The 19106-nt window shown below is 40.5% G+C and overlaps 1 protein-coding gene across 1 annotated transcript in view; it reads right to left on the bottom strand.

The window, feature by feature from the left end:
- Positions 1-19106, bottom strand: part of LOC137256074 (muscle-specific protein 300 kDa-like) — a 140103-nt gene that overhangs the window by 107802 nt on the left and 13195 nt on the right. The window contains exons 7-8 of the mRNA XM_067793767.1: positions 6747-13610; positions 3954-6371 (exon numbers count right to left, since the gene is read on the bottom strand). Coding sequence (XP_067649868.1) covers positions 3954-6371; positions 6747-13610 — 9282 coding nt within the window. The remainder of the gene's footprint in view (positions 1-3953; positions 6372-6746; positions 13611-19106) is intronic.

The following is a 19106-nucleotide window of genomic DNA, read 5'->3' as shown; positions in this document are numbered from 1 at the left end:
GCTTTATTATCACCTGGAGACGACTGCTTCTTGTGCCTTTTTGTCAACATGTGAAACTTGTTTTAAAATACCATTGATGTAGCTCTTAGTGGCAAACTGAGTCAGACACTGAGACTACGAATATACTCATGGTGGCAGTCAGCATCGTCTGTGAACACCTTTCTTTGGACACTAAGGACTAAATCAATTATCATCATTATTATGAATTATGCACACTATTCTGAGGATGTGTAGAACAGAAGATGAGGCTAATTCAAGACTTAACAAAAAAAAGCACTGTGTTCAGTGAGAACAGATAGCACCAAGACCAAAGACTATTGCACTGGCTGGTCTGTGAACAATGACCAAACATCATAATCTCATCACAACAAGGATTCTGAACCAGAATTTACTTCCACACTTTAACTAAATCCTACTTACTTGTCACAAACAACTAGTGAGATCATCGCAACGTAACTGCAGTCCACTATGAAGCCGAAGTTTGTGTCATTTCAGTAATGCTTGCACCTCACCATCAAGTGTTCAAAAATTTCACCCTGCCATGAACTTGAAGGTAACTGGGTCATTATCTGTATTAGCACAATAAACACCCCAAGCTAGATAGAATCATGATGATAAATAAACCAACTTCTGGCTTCGTAACATGTTCTAGCACAGACAAAATTTGCCATCAGTAGCTTTTAGTAAAGAAAAACATCTGCAAGGGAATTAGAAGGGATCCTGTCCATCTGTTCTGGCTTTAACTCTGGGTTCACTATATCTTAACTTTCTATGTTAATAGAGTTGAGCTACTGTGCTTCAGTAACTGCCATCAATATATCCTAATTGCCTTGGTCCAGCTTAAGGTGAGCTTCAGTACCTGCCACCAACTGACTATAATTACCTAGGACCAGCGTATACTGGGCTTTAGTACCTGCCACTAACTGACTATAATTACCTAGGACCAGGTTATGGTGAGTTTCAGTGCCTGCTATTAACTGTAATTACCAAGGACTATAAAATGATTTGCTTGAGTACCTGCCACCAACTGACTGCAATTACCTAGGACCAAGTTAAGGTGAGCTTCAGTACCTCCCAACCTCCCACTAACTGTAATTACCTAGGGCCGTGTTCAGGTGAATATGATGGCGCAAACACTCTGATAACAGTGCTAGAGGAAACAGACATTAGATGGTTATTCCTTGTGTACAGTTCACAGCTTTTGGATGTGGGATTTATGTTTGTCATAGGGGTACACAGAGTGCATGATGTAGACTTCCATTATTGTGTAAGCCGTGGTAGCTGACTGGGTTAGATCACTGACTTTGTCTGCTGGCGTTTAGATACCTGAGTGTGGGTTCCAATCTCAGCTGGGGCACAACCTAAAGGAGTATTTATACTTTTATATATATGTACATATATTAGTACAAATACAGTGGATAACTGATAAGTTAATAGAATTTTTGAGAATGTATTTTTCTCCTGAATGTAGTATCCAACGGAGAACTAGAATCTGTTCTCTACTAAGAAAGTGTAATTCCCAAACACATGATGTTACATTCAACCACTTGCTAAAAGATGTGTAGATTCACACACTGTTGAATATATTTAGCACAACTTAAATAATTTTCTCAGACTTAGGTATAATTAATTCTGTCCCTGAGAGCAGTCTTCAACAGGACTAAAGTGGCCTTCACAAGGCAAACTAAAGTTTAAACAAATGTTGTCAAACTTATGTGTCATTTGAGTGCCATGCCTCATGTAGGTCAAGTCCATCAGACGACCAAAACATCACATGATAGTTTTGCTGACTGTGATTGGTTGTTTCTGAACAACAAGGGTATGACAACACTTTACATGTCAACAACACTAAAAGTTTGAAGGAAAAATTGGTGAAAAGGGAGACCGATTTCTCGACAACAGCTTGACAACTCTGAGATTGGTGTCAGTGATTAGTTGTTGGAATGTTCACACACAACCTGTGCAATCAAAATACACAGTGCTGATAATCACTGTCTGGACAGCAGCACTTTAACACCTTTCTGACTAGTCTTTATAATCAGCAGAGGAGTCTACTTTCAAAACAGCAACTCCTACTCACATGACCGGAGTAGCAGTATTTCCAGGTATGCTCCAATAGGCAGAACTCATTAGTAAGAAGGAACGTTCAACAGTAAATAAATTAGTTCGGTATACTGTGGTAAAAAATTACTTCAATGATAATTTGATTGACATGTTAATGAAATTAACACATTAAGGCTACGTCAATGTATGAAAGGATGTGGTGTGTCCTCATCAAGGACTAAAACTGGGAAACGTTTCCTCTTCAGAAACGCCAACAAAATAAATTCTATAACATGATTTTGTGGTGCTTTGCGTTATTGTGTTACCATCCATGGAAAATGTCATGACGATTCCACTATTATTCCTTTCAGTGGTTTCAGTAGTAAGACATCTGGTCAGCATGTACCATCTGTTATTATTGGCACATGTCTATGTACAGTATTAACCAACTTTATCTTACCTCACATATGAATGTCGCTTTCTGATTGGCTAAGCGCTATTTTTTTTTTTTTTCCAATGTACCCCGCTTACAGGCGATGTATTATTTTCAATGTACACCGCTGGGAATTCCGAACTGTTCTGGTGCTTCATGGTAGTACTTCTTTGCCTCGAATATCATTGAATCTCACATGAAGCACGGAAATTACCAATGTTTTGCGATTGAAAATCGATGGAAGGGAGATAACTCTCAATCTGTTTACCTTGTGTCGTCTGCAAAAAGTCGATTCGCCTCGCATTCAACAGAAGTGCTTCAAACAGTTCCAAATTAAAATTCAGGTGTTCGGTAAGATAAATATGTTGTTCACTGGTCCCTCGGGGTCCCTGGGCTCATGTACCCTCGAGGTTTGCATATGTTCAAACAACAAACCTCAAGGGTACATGAGCCCATGGCCCCCTCGTGACCAGTGAACAACTTATAATGTACAGTATTAACTATGTACAACATTAACCCTATAGAACTTTAAAGGAAAAACATCTAGTATTAAAACTACACTGTACGCAGCTATCACAGCGAGCTTATAAAGTAAAATAAACCATATGAAAACACTCCTGTTAACTCTACAGTACTAAGGGACTAATGCAAACTGTGTTAAATATATATCGCAAAAATAACATTATAACCAAGAAAATATGTTCTGTTGGTGGTTACTGATTCATATGATGAAAATACGTTCCAAAATAAAAATCTCTATCAGAAATCATATGTTAGTAACTGACATATATCACCAGTACCAGTGTTATGTACAATAAATCCCGTACATCTATGCCAATATGTTTATATCATCCAAAAATATCTTCTCAATAAATATGTGCATAGACAATTTTTTTCAGCCCTTCCAAGCAAACAGTAGCACCATCTGAAACATTCAAAGAATGAAGACTGAAACTCTGATCTGACCAAGCAACCAGCTTAAAGGTGGAGTTTCAGTCTACAAGTCATAAGGAGGAAATGAAAACTATAAACCATAAAAAATTCCAAAATCCCACATGAACCAGGAAAGCTTGTTGCATAAACAGTGACAAATGTCTCAAATTATCACAGGATACATCAGGATAAAATCACAATTTCACATTAATAAATGACAACGAATATATTCCTATTAGTAGTGTGGGTTTTTTGAAAGTAAGATTTCAGCATGCATATATATCATGACTTTTCCCCCTTTTTAGGGGTGTCAGGTTTGTCATGTATATATGTTGCTTGTCCACTAGATACAACAAATAGGACATTATCGCCTTTCCTGGTTCACAAGTACGTCCCAAGCAAGACAGCGCTACCCTTGCAGAATTAATTCAAGATGGGTGTATGAATCACAGATAGATGAAGTTGGCATTATTTTTGTTCTGACCCATGACTTGAATTAACTCTGCAGTCTCCATACAACAACAGGAGCAGAACACTAAGGCACCTTCTTGTTCTGTTGCTGCCAGAAAGCTGCTGTTTGTCCAGCATGTTGTTCTTGCATCACTGCCTCCTTGACTTCATACTCCAGCTTCAGCTTCTCTCTCAGAATCTCAATCGCCTCATCATAAGGAGTCTCCACTGCTGTAGGACTTTCCCTCACACTTGGCCTGGTACTACTGGGCACATGTCCAGTGGAGGCTCGCCGAGCACCCTGTCTACTGGGACCTTCTTTTGATTCTCCAGTCATAGTCTCAAGCTTTAAGATTGTCAGGTTCTTTTCTTTCACCTCTCTCAGTAATCTGAGCTTCTCTTCTTCCAGGAATGCTTCCCTTTCTTTCAATCTGCCCTCAATATCGAACAACTCCTCCTCTAGGACACGTTTTTGTTTCTGCAACTGCTGCTCATTCTCATCTTTCAACAACAAAAGTTGTTCAAGTCTCCTCTGCTCACCCCGAACAAACTCAAGCTCTGAGTGCTTCTGTGTGGAGATGTTCTGAACATCTTCATGCTGGACCAGTTTCTCTAGCAGCATCTCCTTCTCACGTCTAAGGGTCTCCTCCATGACAGTTCGAGCATCCAGGACTGACAAAAGTCTCTCATGTTCAGAATGAAAGTCCTTCAGCTCCTCCAACAACTCATCTCTCTGCTTCTGCATCATCAGCAGCTGGGTGTCAGATCCATGAGAAAACTCCTCTAGCTCCATTGACTGCAGATCATACTTATCCCGGAATTGCATTAGCACACATTCTTTGTCTCTCACCTGCTCCATCAGTTTCTTGTTGTCATTCATAATCATCTTATTATTCTCCTTCAGCAAAGCCACTTCTTGGCGTAGTTCTATCACATCAGTCTGCAGAGGCAGTTCTTTAATGAGCTGGTCATCTGGAACTTTCTTTTCCAACCACAACAGTCGAGCTACCTTCTCCCTCTCAAGCTGTTCCTGAAGCAAGGCTAGCTCCCGTGCATACGTGGCCTTAGTTTCATGGAGATCTCTTCTTAGTCTTGAGATCTCTTCAACCAGTTCAGAATGATGAATTTCCAGTGCCACTTTAGCATAATCTTCTGGTACAATAGTTCCAGCAGAATTCACAGTGCCTGTAATCTCTATCTGTTCCTGGTTTACAGACACCCCTCCTTCTGTACTTTTCATAGAGACAACTGAAGTTGTGTTGAATGAGATTTCAATAGGGGACTCCTTCTTCTTCCTCACCCTGCCAGTCGGACTTAACGATTTCCTGGAATCTGAGAAAATCATTCTTTCCATGTGATCTACACTTGGCAGAAGGAAACTGTCTTCCGGTGAGGATACTGAAGTAATCTGAGACTGTTCAGATACTCCTGCATCACTTACTGTGAAGCTGAGCTCAGTTCGCACATTCTTCTTCTCACTCTTTGGTGTGCTCATTTTTGCATCTGGGTCTCCACTCTCATCTTCCTTCTTTGATGACAAAGTCTCTTCCAGTATCTCATCAGCTGAGTCATTACCCCCAATAAAGGTTCTCTGACTGGCCTCAGTCTGTTCATTCATTATCATCACAAAAGCATCTCCACTGACTTCAGTCTGTGTCTGAACAGAAGCTGTCCCAAAGACACAAGATGATTGATCAACAACTTCCTCGACTATTTCTTCATCAACACTTGACTTGAACTCAGTTCTAAGTTGAGATAGAGAGCTCTGCAGTATTTCATTCTGTTGCACTAGTTTGTCCTCAACTTCCTGGCGAGAAAATGCTGTGTTGTTCAAATTTACCTGAAGATGTTCGCATCTCTTCTCCAACTGATGTTTCTCCACACTGAACCTCTCAAGCTGGTCACACAACTTCTTCTCTAAAGCAATATTCTCTGCTTCCAGTTTCTGAATCCGATCCTTGAAGCTATCCTCAAAGTCCCCCTCACTGACGTCTTGTGATGTGTCCACCCCCTCCTGCCTTGGATAGCTAGAACCTGTGGTCTCACTGCCTTGCTCACTACTATTGACTCTGCTTCTCCTTCCAAGACTTGAGCTTGGGTTTCTCTCTGGACTTTGTTCAACAATGAAAACACTCTCAGTATCACCCTGAGCCCGTTGGTACAATTCAAATAGTCTTTGATATTTTTGTTTCATCTCAAGGCACTCATGTCTGGCACAGTATCCATCTCCATCAAGTTCTCTGTCAAACATGCCATCATCACTGGACATGGCTAGTTCCCACTCCAGGGGAAGTTCACTTCCAGATCTCAGAGACAAACTCTCCAGCTCTTCAAGGAATTTGTCCGATTGATGTCGATCAGAGCTGTCTCTCTGGGAGTCATCAGCTGAATGATCTGCTTTAGGCGAAGATGTTTTATGTTCAGGATTTGATTCCATGGTCTCCTGCTCTTCTTGAATCTGCTGGTTCTGTGAGATCTCTTGCAGCAGAGCATCTCTTGCCTCAGCAAGGTCCTGTTGAGCAATCAAAAACATTTCTGAACAACTTGATTATTAGGAACACTGGGAATTAAGGACTAAATGATGTCATCAGTCATGACATATATCATCACCATGTCACGCAAACAAGTCTTGATCTAATGTTTGTTGAAGTGACAAGTTTTAATTCGGACATTTCAAGTCCAAAATGGGTGAGCTATAAAATAATAGATCTTTTCAAAGGCTTTGAAAATTTGTCACAATGTGGGAGACTGATCACATACTCCAGCAGATTATTCACAGGCCTTCCATCAAAAGAAGTTTCCATACTGACTACAAATGAGCCTTAGAAAACTTTCTTTTCTTACTTCAAAAGGAATAATGCAAAGACCAAACAGATTAAGCCATTACCTGGTTCTCCTTGTGGAGCTGCTTGAGAAGGTCAGACTCAGACTGCTCCACAACTGCTGCCTCAAGTCTGGAGGACATCTCTTGTTTCACCTTCTCCACTTCCGCCTTGTGTTTGGCTTCCAGGTGTTTCCTTGCTTTCCTCAATTCCATGATGAATTCCTGATGTTTCTTCCGTGTCCTTATTGACAAGTCCTGCTGCATCTTATGATCAACAGATTTTTGGTACTCTTCCATGGCAGTCTGATGCTTGTGTTGGAGTTCCAGCTCAAGACTTTTCATTTTCCTCATATACTCTTCTTCTATTAGACCCTTTTCATGGTCATGCTGCCTCTTTAAAAGCTGGAGATCTTCAGACAAGGTTGAGTCATGAGATGTTAATGTTGGTCCCTGGGTCTCAGGTTCAACAGTACTTAGTGACTGTACATCAGAGACCTCAGTTTGTGTTCCAGTTGTAACGGTGGACAACGATGTATAAGTTGGAAGGGAAGTTAATTGTGTGCCAGCTGTAAGGGGAGACAGCTGAGGAATGGTGCTCAAAGTCAGGTGGCTCTGTGATTGTATGTGATCTGGTTTGAATTCACCTGCAGCTTCAGGTTGGAATGTGTCAGTTTTGGAATCATCCACCTCTGGCAAGAAGCCATCCCCACTAGTGAGGGTATCGTTGGGTTGGGCAGAATGTGACTCAGTTTGAACACTGGCTTTCTCTTCCTTTGTCAAATTTAATGTTAAGTTGTGACTCAATGGATGAACAGCCTCAGGAACAAAACCTTCATCATGACCTTCAACTTCTGGCTGGAATCCTTGCATTATTGGCACAACATTCTCCTTAGAAATGTGACTTTTATCTGAATGAAATCTTGGTTGACTTTGTAATACATCTGGTGTTAAAGGCTCAGGTTCAAAGGCATCTGTGAATGGTGGTTCGTCTATTGCATCAAAACCTTCACGTGGATCATTTGAACCATTGCGCTCAGCTGAAATAAAATCAAATTGCCTTGGGTCAATCTGATGCTGCTCAAGTTTGCGTGTGAGATCATCAACCTTTCTTTCATAATTCTTCACTAGTATCTCAAGCTCCGCTTGTCTCTTTGAACCTGAATCAGCCATTGCTCCCTCACTGTCCACCACAATTTGGTCCTGTTCTACAAACTTCCTCCTCTGGATGAGTTCCACCTCCCAGGCCTCCAGTCGCAACTTCAGAGACTGAATCTCCTGCTCAGATGATGTCTTCATGATTTGGGCTTCCTTTTTGCTTTTCTCAGATGCAAGTTTGGCTGCTTTCAGTTTTTGCTTTTCCTTTTTCAAGTCTTGTTTTGAAGATGCAACTTCCAATGTCAGTTTGTCTATTTCTAATCTCATTCTATCAATAGTCTCCTTAACCAATTCTGACTCTTCCCCTGAAGCCATACTTTCAATTTGCATTCTGTAATTATCAATCTCATTTTGGTGAATGGTTTTCAAATCATCAAGATTCTGTGTGACCTCTTTCAAGTGTTCACTCTCATTTTCTAGTTCTTTCTGAATATCCTCCTTCTCCTTTGTGAGTCTGTCTATCTCAAATTTGTATGCTTCAGTGTCTGTTCGTAGGCTCTGAATTTCTTTCTTTTCTAAGGAAGATGTTTCCACTTGCAGATTCTCTTGCGCCACCTGAACCACTGAAAACTGTTTCAAATTTTCCTCTAAAACTTCCATCTTCTTCTGATAATCAAACTTCAGCTGATCTACTTCTTCTTGGTGACTAGTCTGAGTCTGTTCAAAAACTTCCTTTAATGCTGAATACTCTGTTTCCAGTATGGTATAATGCTTCTGAACATCAGTGATTTGCGCAGACATTGATTCCTGAAGACTCTTCCTCTCTTGCTGGGCACTTTCACTCACTAATTCAAGTCTTTCTTGTACATCCAGTCTGCTTTTCTCAAGCTCTTCACACTTTTCTTCCAGTTCTTGAACCTTTATCTGATAAGTCAATTTTATATCATCAAAGTCTACGGAAATATCTGCCATATTTCGCTTTGATGTGTTGGCTGTGAGTTCACTCTGACTACATCTGTCCTCTAATTCAATAAGTTGCCTTTCATACATTCTCTCTATTTCCTCCTTTTCAGATTTGAAATCTCTGTCCATTTCATCCATCTGTCGCTTTAACTTTCCATTCTCCATCTCGAATATTCTACATCTGTCCTCCCATTCTGACAGCTGCATGTCAAAGGTCTTTTCCATGTCTTCCTTGTCTTGTTCATGAGCCTTAGCTGCATCAGACAACTGATCCTTCAGTCGGAACATAGCAGACTCCAATGCTTTACAGTTCTCTTCCAGCTCACTAATCTGTGACTCAAAAATGCTCTTGATCTCCTCCTTTTCTTGTTGAAAGTTTTCACTGGATTTGCACAGCTGGTCTTCCAGTTTTGTCCTCTCAAACTCTAAACGGCTGATGTTTTCCTCCATCTCAGAAACTTTGTTTTCATACGCATCCAGGACAGTGCTCCTCGTCTCTGTAGATTCTGAGATGATTTTCTTTGCCTGAGCCAGTTCAGTTTCAACTGCAAGCTGTTTTTCTTCCATTTGTGATATATGAGCTTCATACATCAACTTCGCCTCATTGCTATCTCTGTCTTTATCTTTAGCACTCTCAATCATCTCTCCTTGAAGCTTTCTCATCTTCATTTCCTGTTCAGACAATTTCTGCTGCATGTCTTCCATGCAAGAGTCAAAGTTAGCTTTCAGAATTTCTTTCTCCTCCTGAAGAGATTCCACCTTGTGCTGGCAGGACTTCACCTCAGCCAGTGCTGATGACCCCTGCAACTCAGCCTTCTCCAGCTGACCCTTCAAATCTTCCACAACTGACTTCAAGGCTTCTTCTGAACTTGATAGGGATGATATTCTCTGGTTCATTTCTGTGTTACTGGCTTCAAGACAAGTAACCTTTTCTGTCAAACCTTCCTGAGTTGCAGTCTGCTCTTCAATGTAAACCTTCATCCTGTTCATAGATTCCTCCAACAGACCCAATCCAGTTTCAATACTTGGTACATCTACATGTTGAAGGTCATTAGTTTTCAGGTCAGTCAACGCAATCAGCAACTCAATTCTTTGCACACAATTAACAAAGTCTTTCTTCAATTTCTTTTCACTTGCATTTACTCTGTCAAACTCTGAAGATATGCTATCATACTGAGACTGCAGTTCTATCCTAGCAGCCTGTTCAATGAATAAAGTCTCTTCCAAAGATTGGCTCTTGGCCTGAACACCATCCAGATGTTCCTTGCTAAACTTCACATCATCCTTCAGGTTCTTAATTTCTTCCACAGAATGCTCAACAAGCCGTTGCAGTTCCATCTTATTATCCTCTTCACACTGGGATTTTGTTTGCAAACGCTCAAATTCAATCTTACTTGCTCTATTCTCATTTTTGAGGTCCTCAACATGTCTTGCATATTGGTCTAACTGCATCTGGTAATCACATCTCAACTTCTGCATCTCACATCTTGTCTCTTCCACTTCCTTATTTGCATTGTCTAAAGCATTTTGCAGCTGACTACTTTCCTGTAAGGCAACATCAAGTTGGGACTTATATTCAGATCTGACATTTTGTTCCTCCGTAAGACGACTGCCATGTTCCAATTTCAGTTGCTGAAGCTCATTTTGAAGGCTTCCTACTTCCATCTCAAACTTCTCAATATCTGTCACAAGTGCAGCTCTGGTTGTTTCAGCCTCTGCAACAACTTTCTCTAGCTCCTCCATCATTCTCTCCTTCTCTAATCCAAGTCTTGAAATCTCTGCAGCTTGGTCTGCACACTTCAACTGCAGCTCTGCCTGGTTCTGCTCAGCTCCAAATGTCAGTTCCTGCAGCTTAGCTACAGTTTGATCCAGCTCACTTTGTCTGAGGAATAGTGCAGCTTTTGTGTCCTTTAGTTCAGAGGATACTTTTTCTGAAGTGTCTTGGGCACATGCAAGCTTCAGAGCTGTTTCATCAAATTCAACTTGATGCTTCTGAAGTTGTTCCTTTAACTGTGTTATCTGTAGTTGATGCTCTCTAACTTTGGACTCTGCCACCTCCTTCACAGAACGCAACTCCTCATCCCTTCGTTCCACTTCCCCTTGTAGGCTGGAGATCTGCAATTCCTTTTTATCCAGGTCAGTTTCCATTAATTCTTGTTTCTTCTTCAACTCAACAACCTGTTTCTCTAACTCATTTAAATGTTCATTCTCAGTCTGAAGAACTTGCACCGTATCTTCAGCTGATTTGCATTTGTCCTCAAGTTCTTGAAGTCTCTGTTTAGTCAGTTTATCATTTTGTTGCATTTTCAGGTTCATTTTTCCAATCTCAGATGAGGTGCTGTGGAGTCGTTGAGTGGTGGAGGCTACTTCTTCACAAAGAATGTCTCTCTGAGTTTCAGATTCTTTCCGATTCACTTCAGACAATGAATCATACTGTTCTCTTAATGATGTAATTTCCTGTTTATTCTTTGCCATAACTTCCGCGGCATCTTCCATTCCCTTTTTCAACCTGGAAACTTCACATTGAAGACTGCTTGAGTTTTCCTTTTCTTGCTGTAGCTCTGTTCCAGTTTGATCCAGTTTTTGTTTTAAAGAACAAATTTCATCGTCATATCTACCTCTCTCAGACTTCAAAATCTCAGACTGGCCTTGCTCTTTCACTAACGAATCTCTGATGTGACAAAGTTCAACATTTGTAGTCTTAAGCTCATGCTGCAATGATTCTCTTTCTGCAGCCATTTCTTTTAGTTCATGTTCACAAGCCACAATCTTCCCCTGACTCTGGGAACATTCTTTCTTGGCCTGCGATAGCTCTTCATTGACCTGAGATAGCTCTTCATTGGCCTGAGATAGCTCTGCTTGCAGTTTGGCAACCTCTGCTGTGTACCTATCACATTGATTCTGCAAAGCTTCAGAACTCTTTTCAGCACCAAGACTCACTTCTTCCAATCCAGCTTTTGCTTCTGCTAGCTCCATCTGGAGTCGCTTGATCTCAGTATCATCCTCCCTTGATGCTACAGATTCAGACACAACTTTATTCTCCCGAATTTCACTCAGTTGGTTCTCATACTCCGAACATTTGTCTTCAAGTTCTTCCTTGATCTGTTGCGATTCCATTTCAAGGGCTTTCAGCTTCATTTCAGATTCATCCAGTTTGGATTGGATGAGCTTAACTTCTTCTCCTGAGTGACTCAACCTAGCCACAAGAGAAGCATTTTCCTCAAGACAATCTGAGAGCTGTTTTGATATATGTTCATATTTGTGAATGCTGTCCTTCAGTTTATCACAAGTTATATGTAGCTCAGATGAAAGACTCTGTAACTGTAAATATAATTCTTCTTGTTGATTTACAAGGATACAATTCTGATGTTCCATGTCACCCACATTTGCCTCAGATGATGCTAACTGAGTTTTGAAATTACTGATTTCACTTTTAAATACATCATTATCATTCTGCAAATTTCTTACTTTGTTCTCCTGTTCCTTACACACATCCTCCAACATGGCAATCTCTTTGTTCAGAGTCATTATCTGGGAATCAGTCTCAGGAAGCCTTCTCACACTACCTCCATCTTCAGCAGAAGATGAGGTTAAACCCAAAGATTTCATATTTTCAGTTTTCACTACTTCCTCATCCAAAACCCTTTGAGAAACTTCAACTTGAAAGTTTGTTCTCACTTCACTTTCACTCAGAGTCACTGAATCTGTAACAAAACCTTTCAGTTCTACATTTGTCTCATCATTTGCAGAGATTCTTCGTACTTCCAGCTCTGACTCCACAGCAAACACATCAGACCCATCTACATCATCATCATCCCTATCTCCATCCACATTATCTCCAGAAACACTTTCAGGATCCTTCCCAGCTTTTATCAACTGACTTTTAAACCTATCTGCTAACGTCTTAAAAGATTGGGTCTCAGTCACTGATGCTGTAAGATCTGCCTGCAATGACAATATCTGTGAAGTCAGAGATTCAATATTGGACACATATGTGCTGTTTTCATCCTGCAGTTTCTTAATTTCTGTCTCTAACTGCAGAATGAAAGTGTTCTTCCTCTGTAGTTCAATCTCCTGATCCTGTTCTTTGTTCTCCAAGAGATCCCGAAGCACATCCAGTTCCTGGCTGCTCTGTTCCCCATCCTGGAGCAGTACCTCTACCTGAGATTTGAGAGCTAGAGTTTCACCCTGCTGGTCATTAATCTTGTTCCTCAGTTCATCATTCTCTGACTGTTTAAACACACATTCCTCCTGCAACTCAGCCAGCTGCTTACAAAGCTCCTCGAGCTCAACATTCCTGGTCTTCACCTGATCAAACTCAGAAACAAGCTTGACCTTTTCTTGGTTCAGGTTCTGCACCTGTAGTGTCAATGCAGTAATCTTTTGCTGCTCATTCTGATCCACAGATTCCAGAGAGGCAATAACAGCTTGCTTGTCACTAACTGCTGTCTCCAGCTGTGTTTCAAGTCTGCTGATGGTCTCCTTTAGAGTTGCTTCTTTGCATGAGTACTGCTGCAAAAGCTCTTTCTCCCTGACCTCATGTTGCTGCACACACAGAACCAACTCTTTCTCCCTCAATTCATACCTATCAACAAGCTCCTGTATCCTTATTTCATACTGACTAACTGAAGCTTCCAGTTCTTTGGTCTTTGCTTCATATCCGTGGACAGACAATTCCAGTTCCTTCTCCCTCAGCTCAAGTTTCTGTGGATCTTCCTTCTGATTTAGTAAGTCCTGACTGAGCTGGGCAAGGATGTGTTCCTTCTCCTGGAGGAGGGTTTGCAGAGCCATGATCTCAGCTTTAGCTTCCTGCAAGGCTTGTGCAGATGCATTGTGCTGGGTGAGCTGGCCCCGCAGGGTTTCACCAGCCTGGAAAGAAGAGGAATGTCTTCAGTTAAAGAGAAAGAATGTCTACAGCAAATTTTGAATGAAAGAAAAGGAACACTGTCACAACAACTTAATGGTAATTCACAAGATATTCCTTTATGCTGAAATTATTTGTACTTGTCTCACATTTTCAATTTTTCTGAAATGGCATCAGCAATGTTCTGAACTTTGACAAATCAGTGACTTAATCACCTCTAAATATCTGTTCTCCAAAATATACCATGCCAAAATTGAACTATGTATTTATGCACCTGCACATAATTATACAGCAATACTGATTACAAGTAAGATGACATATTTAATAGTCAGTCACATTCAGTCCCTGCCTAGACATGCCAAATACTCCCTATTCTAATCTTTAGTTGAGTAGTATGTGTTGCATTAACCAATGACTGACAGTGCACATGAACATAGACAGTGAGTGAGTTGTTTAATGCAGCTTAAGGGAGTAACTATTAAGATCAAATGCTTCTTGCAAGAGGCTGGCCACCTATTGGACGCAATCACCAAAGAGAAACATTAAAAACTTATTCTCTTTGTACCTATGGTGGCTGATAAATTACCAAACACAGGCCAAGAAATGAACTGGTATAATTCAGAATTCCCCAATCTTTACCTACAGTGTTCCTATTCTGCCTTGATGTCCCCGATGGCAGTTAAAGAGCGGAGATTCTCCTTTAGAATCCTTACTGAATGATATACTTCATTCACATTTAGGAATCCAGTTCTGTGTCCCAGTTATGCTTATGAATCCCCCTGGATGACCTACTGTGTTCCCATTGTGTTCATGAATCCCCACTGGATGGCCTACAGTGTTCTCAGTGTGTTCAGGAATCACAAAAGAATGACCTACAGTGTTCTTCTTGTGCTTAGGAATCCCCAGTGGATGACCTACAGTTTTCCTATTGTGCTTAGGAATCTCCAATGGAAAACCTACAATGTTCCTGTTGTGCTCAGGAATCTCAAATGGATGACCTTCAGTGTTCCTATTGTGCACAGGAATCCCCAGTTGATGACCTACAGTTTTCCTGTAGTGCTCAGGAATCCCAAATGGATGACCTACAGTGTCCCTATTGTGCTTAGGAATCTCCACAGGGTGACCTTGTGTTGCTATTACTTTCAGGAATCAGCACTGGATGAAATACTGAGCATATATTCTGATCCCATTCTGGTATTCAGTTCTGCAAAACCAATGTTCCTATGCCCGACTGGTGACCTAGTCTACCTCTGAACATCAAATGCAAGCTACACACAACAAGACTGGCAGATGGGCATAATGCCACATTCCCTCGTGTCTTTCCCCCGATTCAAGATGCTTCACAGTACAATAATATAATCACAAGGCTGGACAATTCATTGTGCATCACCTGCCTGCTTTCTTGATAACTACTGTACCATTACATGTAATCAATTAAAACACAATGTAAACATACTTATGGATGATTCGCCATGGGATCACAACCCATGGCACTTACAAATTCTTTATCATTACTTCTGTAAGTTTTTTGAAACACGATTTTGCCACTCATCTAAATGATCTTGGCGAATGGCTGACCAATCAGTGACAATATCCGCATATTACTAGGATGTGGTCGAAGCAAGCTCTCTGACTGGTCAACGCTTATAAATCTGCAAATTCTTTATGGATTCCTGCTTTCATCGAGACATACTTGGAAATGTAAGAATTGTTTTTCCAGCGATGGATTCTCAAAAGAAAGCATCAGTTGTAAAATGTCTTCTTTACCAGTATGAACCAACCAGAGGGCTTGCTTTGACCACACCTGTTTTATGCGGATATACTGTCATCCATTTGTGACAAGATCACTTAGATGAGGTTCAAAATCAGGTTTTAATTGACTTGAAGAAATAATAATAAAGAGGGAGTTGTTAGTGGTGATCGATAGGCCAATTATGCATAAGTATGTTTACAGTTAGCTTTAATTGAGTGTATGTGACAGCAGCATAGCAATCTGCAAAGCAGGCGGGTGAGGTACATCGAAGTGTCCTGCCTTGTCATTATGTATTGTACTGCGAAGCAATTGGAGTCGGGGATCATCTCAAACATTTTGTTTTTTTCTAAATCTTTAATCCTCCCGAAGACATAAGGGCATGTGCTTCATGCCCCTTAATCAGTGTTAATCCAGAAAATCCCAAACCTCTAACCAGCAGACCCTGGCACATCTGAGACAGACATGCATCTTCTTGGCAATGATAATACAGTGACAATTGGAGGAACCTATGGTTTAATGCCATGCGAAAACAATCTGAAGCCCATGTGAATGCCATGTGAACTCAGTGTGAAGGCCATGATGATAGCTGAACATAAATCAACTCACACACTGTTCATCTAAAGGATATTTGTAGAGGTGCATTCAGTCACTGACTGGAACATCATGAAGACGAGGTATTTGCACCCTTGCTAATCTCTAGGGTATATGCTCTGATAAATCTCCACAAGTACCCTTGATGCATCTATGGCACGGTAAGGTTATTAACTCCCTTGGCTGGCTTCACATTCTCACAACAGCCAATCAGCTAAGCCGCCATTATAACCGAGCTTGCAAGCGTCAACAAAGAAGGTGGTCACAGTTGCGAATGTTAGTTTGTAGTGCAACTCAGATTTTGCTGGACATCATACAGACAAAATGGCAAGTCTGAAATGTCAAAAATATATGCAAGAACTCCTTCTACCTCTTTCAGGCTGCCATATGGCTGGATTATTTCTGAGTACGATGTAAAACTAAGTTTATTCACTCACTCACTCTTTCAGAGTACCTCTGCATCATTTGCGTAGCCAAGTTTAATCAGTTGGACAATATCAGCAGAAGCAGAAGTGAGTTATGCTCAAATTCCCAGTGCAGACACCTGATTGGATAAAAAGCCAGCCAAGTGAGGTAATAAAATCATCAGGCCAAGACGTAGAAGTATTATGGGTATAGTGGAGATTTATTGTAACGCATACCCTGAAGATTACTGAAGACAGGGTATGTGTGGATGATGGACAAACAACACAACACATACTGACCAAAGATATAGCGGGAAATCTCATCACAACTTCCAACAGTGCTTGAAACCAAACTTGCACATGATCACACAAATACCATGCAAAGAAAGGACACAAACAACACAATAAAAAAGGAAACAAGTCAAAATACATGCAGTGAGTGAACAGACCAATGGTATTTTGAAATGGTCACTGACAGGATGATGACAAAACATGCAATATAGCAAGCAATGATTAGCAGAGATGCATGACTTTCAGAGCTTAGTAATCATGGCCAAGAGGACAGGAGTATGACCAGAAAATGCCTTCTGTAAATAGTGAACATTGTTCCTGTTTTGTTCACTAATTTTATTCCCAATTCCCATAATTTTACTTAAAATTGCAATTATTTTTAAAGAATAAAAGCAGCAGTTAGTAACTAGTAACCTGCAGACTTAGTTCTAAAGACTATGATAATCTGAAAATGTATTCATGTTTATCCATATATCAAAAAGATATTTACAAAAGACTCCTACACATTCATGTTGATTCCTCTCACTCATGTGGTCAGTGCCAATGTACATCAGTCTGTTCCAGCCCATACACATATATTGACAGTCAGGCTCTGAAGCCAGGGAGAATGAAGAAGTATGAGATGATGAGGAATAGCATGTAACTCCAGTTATCCAGCTGTGGACAAGTAGCAAGTAACCCAATGTATGTAACTGGGAGCTACTGAGGACAAGTGAAATTCAACCCCAGAAACTGGACATGGTCCTGGCCACAGCCATGTTACAGACTCGAGAGTCATCAAGTTTGGGTTTTGACAGCTATATTAATGTCACCCTGACAAACATGTCCCAGTTAGGCCTGTGGCTACATGCCTTCCCCTCATCACTTATGTTAGAATCCAAGCAAAGACTGGACTGAGCAACACTTTCTAAGCATAACAGTCACTGCAAAAGGGAATCTGTAGAGCATCTGATTGTGACAAACAAGGGGAAGTAACTGCAGAATTATTAGTAACAAGAATTATTTGAATGTCAACCCTTTGAAATCTCAACATTCTTGTAGAAACCAGATATGCATATCTACATGATGGGAATGATCTTTTTCTCCTATTTGGGATACACTATAAATCATTTTAAGGAGTCTTTGTGTGCATTCCCATTCTGAATGTTAACAATAAACGTTATGATCAATTGCTTTTTGCATTTCTTGTTAGATCTGCCAACACAGGAGGCAAATAGCAAATCAAGTTTGTCTTCGGATTACTTCAGATCTCTTACAGTTAAAACACATCTTAATATGAAAAAAGCAGCATGGATATTAATTCTGAATGTCATTTGTTTGTGATAACTTTTGGATTTGTTTGTTTTAGAAAAGCTAAAAAATTAAAACAAAGTCATGATTTGCAACAGGGTTGATATTCAAATGATGTAGAAATGCAAAATAGAACTAGACACAGTATACAAACCCAATCACCTTAATGTTCAAATAGCTCTGTAAGTCCATCTTTGCATTGGAAACAGCAGGGAAACAACTAAAATTTCACCCGACAAACATTCGCGAAAAGAGGAAAAAGATGAGATGTGATAACAACGTTCACCATGGCATAAGACAGGAATTTGTTTCTGTCTGAATTTGTTACGTTTATCTAATGGTGATAATGAGAAATGGCTGTCCCATGGGTATGATGGCAATTTGATGCTCCATGCGTAATGATTGGAACTTTTCAGCCCCATGGGTAGTGATGGGAATTTGTTGCCCTTGGGTAATGATGGGAATTTTTTTGCCCCATGGGTAGTGATGGGAATTCGTCGCCCCATGGGTAATCAATGGGAATTTGTTGCCCCATTGATAATGATGGAAACTTTATTGCCCCGTGGGTAATGATGGGAGTTAGTTGCCCCATGGGTAGTGATGGGAATTTAGTTCTCTCTGGGAAATGAGGGAATCTGTTGTCCCATGAGTAATGATGGGAATGTGCCTGGTGGCTAATTATGTGCCAGCATGCCATACAGAACCAATACAGTAAAAATAAACCACAGGACCACAGAACACTCAGCATTGGTGTTTTCTTATGAAAAACACCAAAGCCATTTCAGATGAGAATATGTTCACAGCTTATATCAGCATTTCATCAAATAGTATTCTTTCCTACAGAGGAAATATATTATATGCTTGTTTCAGCTGAAGCTTTTTTCCCCATAAAGGATTTAAGGACACATTAATGTAAGTCTCTACTGATAATCTTTCCTGATGATGCCATAGTTCCTACACCACCTGTGTTCTGACAGAAAGATGGAGACAAAATGTACTGTGCTGATCTGCGCATAGCATTCTTCCAACACCACTACCCAGTACCCTGTAACCATGACAATCAGCAGGTTGCGTTAAAGACTGAAGATGACTGACAGTTACATTAATGGTAAATCTATATCAAAGAACGTCACACTGTTTTCAGTACAAGACAACGCTGGTGCCATATCAAT

This window comes from Haliotis asinina, chromosome 11 (assembly GCF_037392515.1).
Source record: "Haliotis asinina isolate JCU_RB_2024 chromosome 11, JCU_Hal_asi_v2, whole genome shotgun sequence".
NCBI classification, from domain to species: Eukaryota; Metazoa; Mollusca; class Gastropoda; order Lepetellida; family Haliotidae; genus Haliotis; species Haliotis asinina.
The sequence above is the reverse complement of the archived record's forward strand: the minus strand, read 5'-3'. Positions and strand labels throughout refer to the sequence as shown.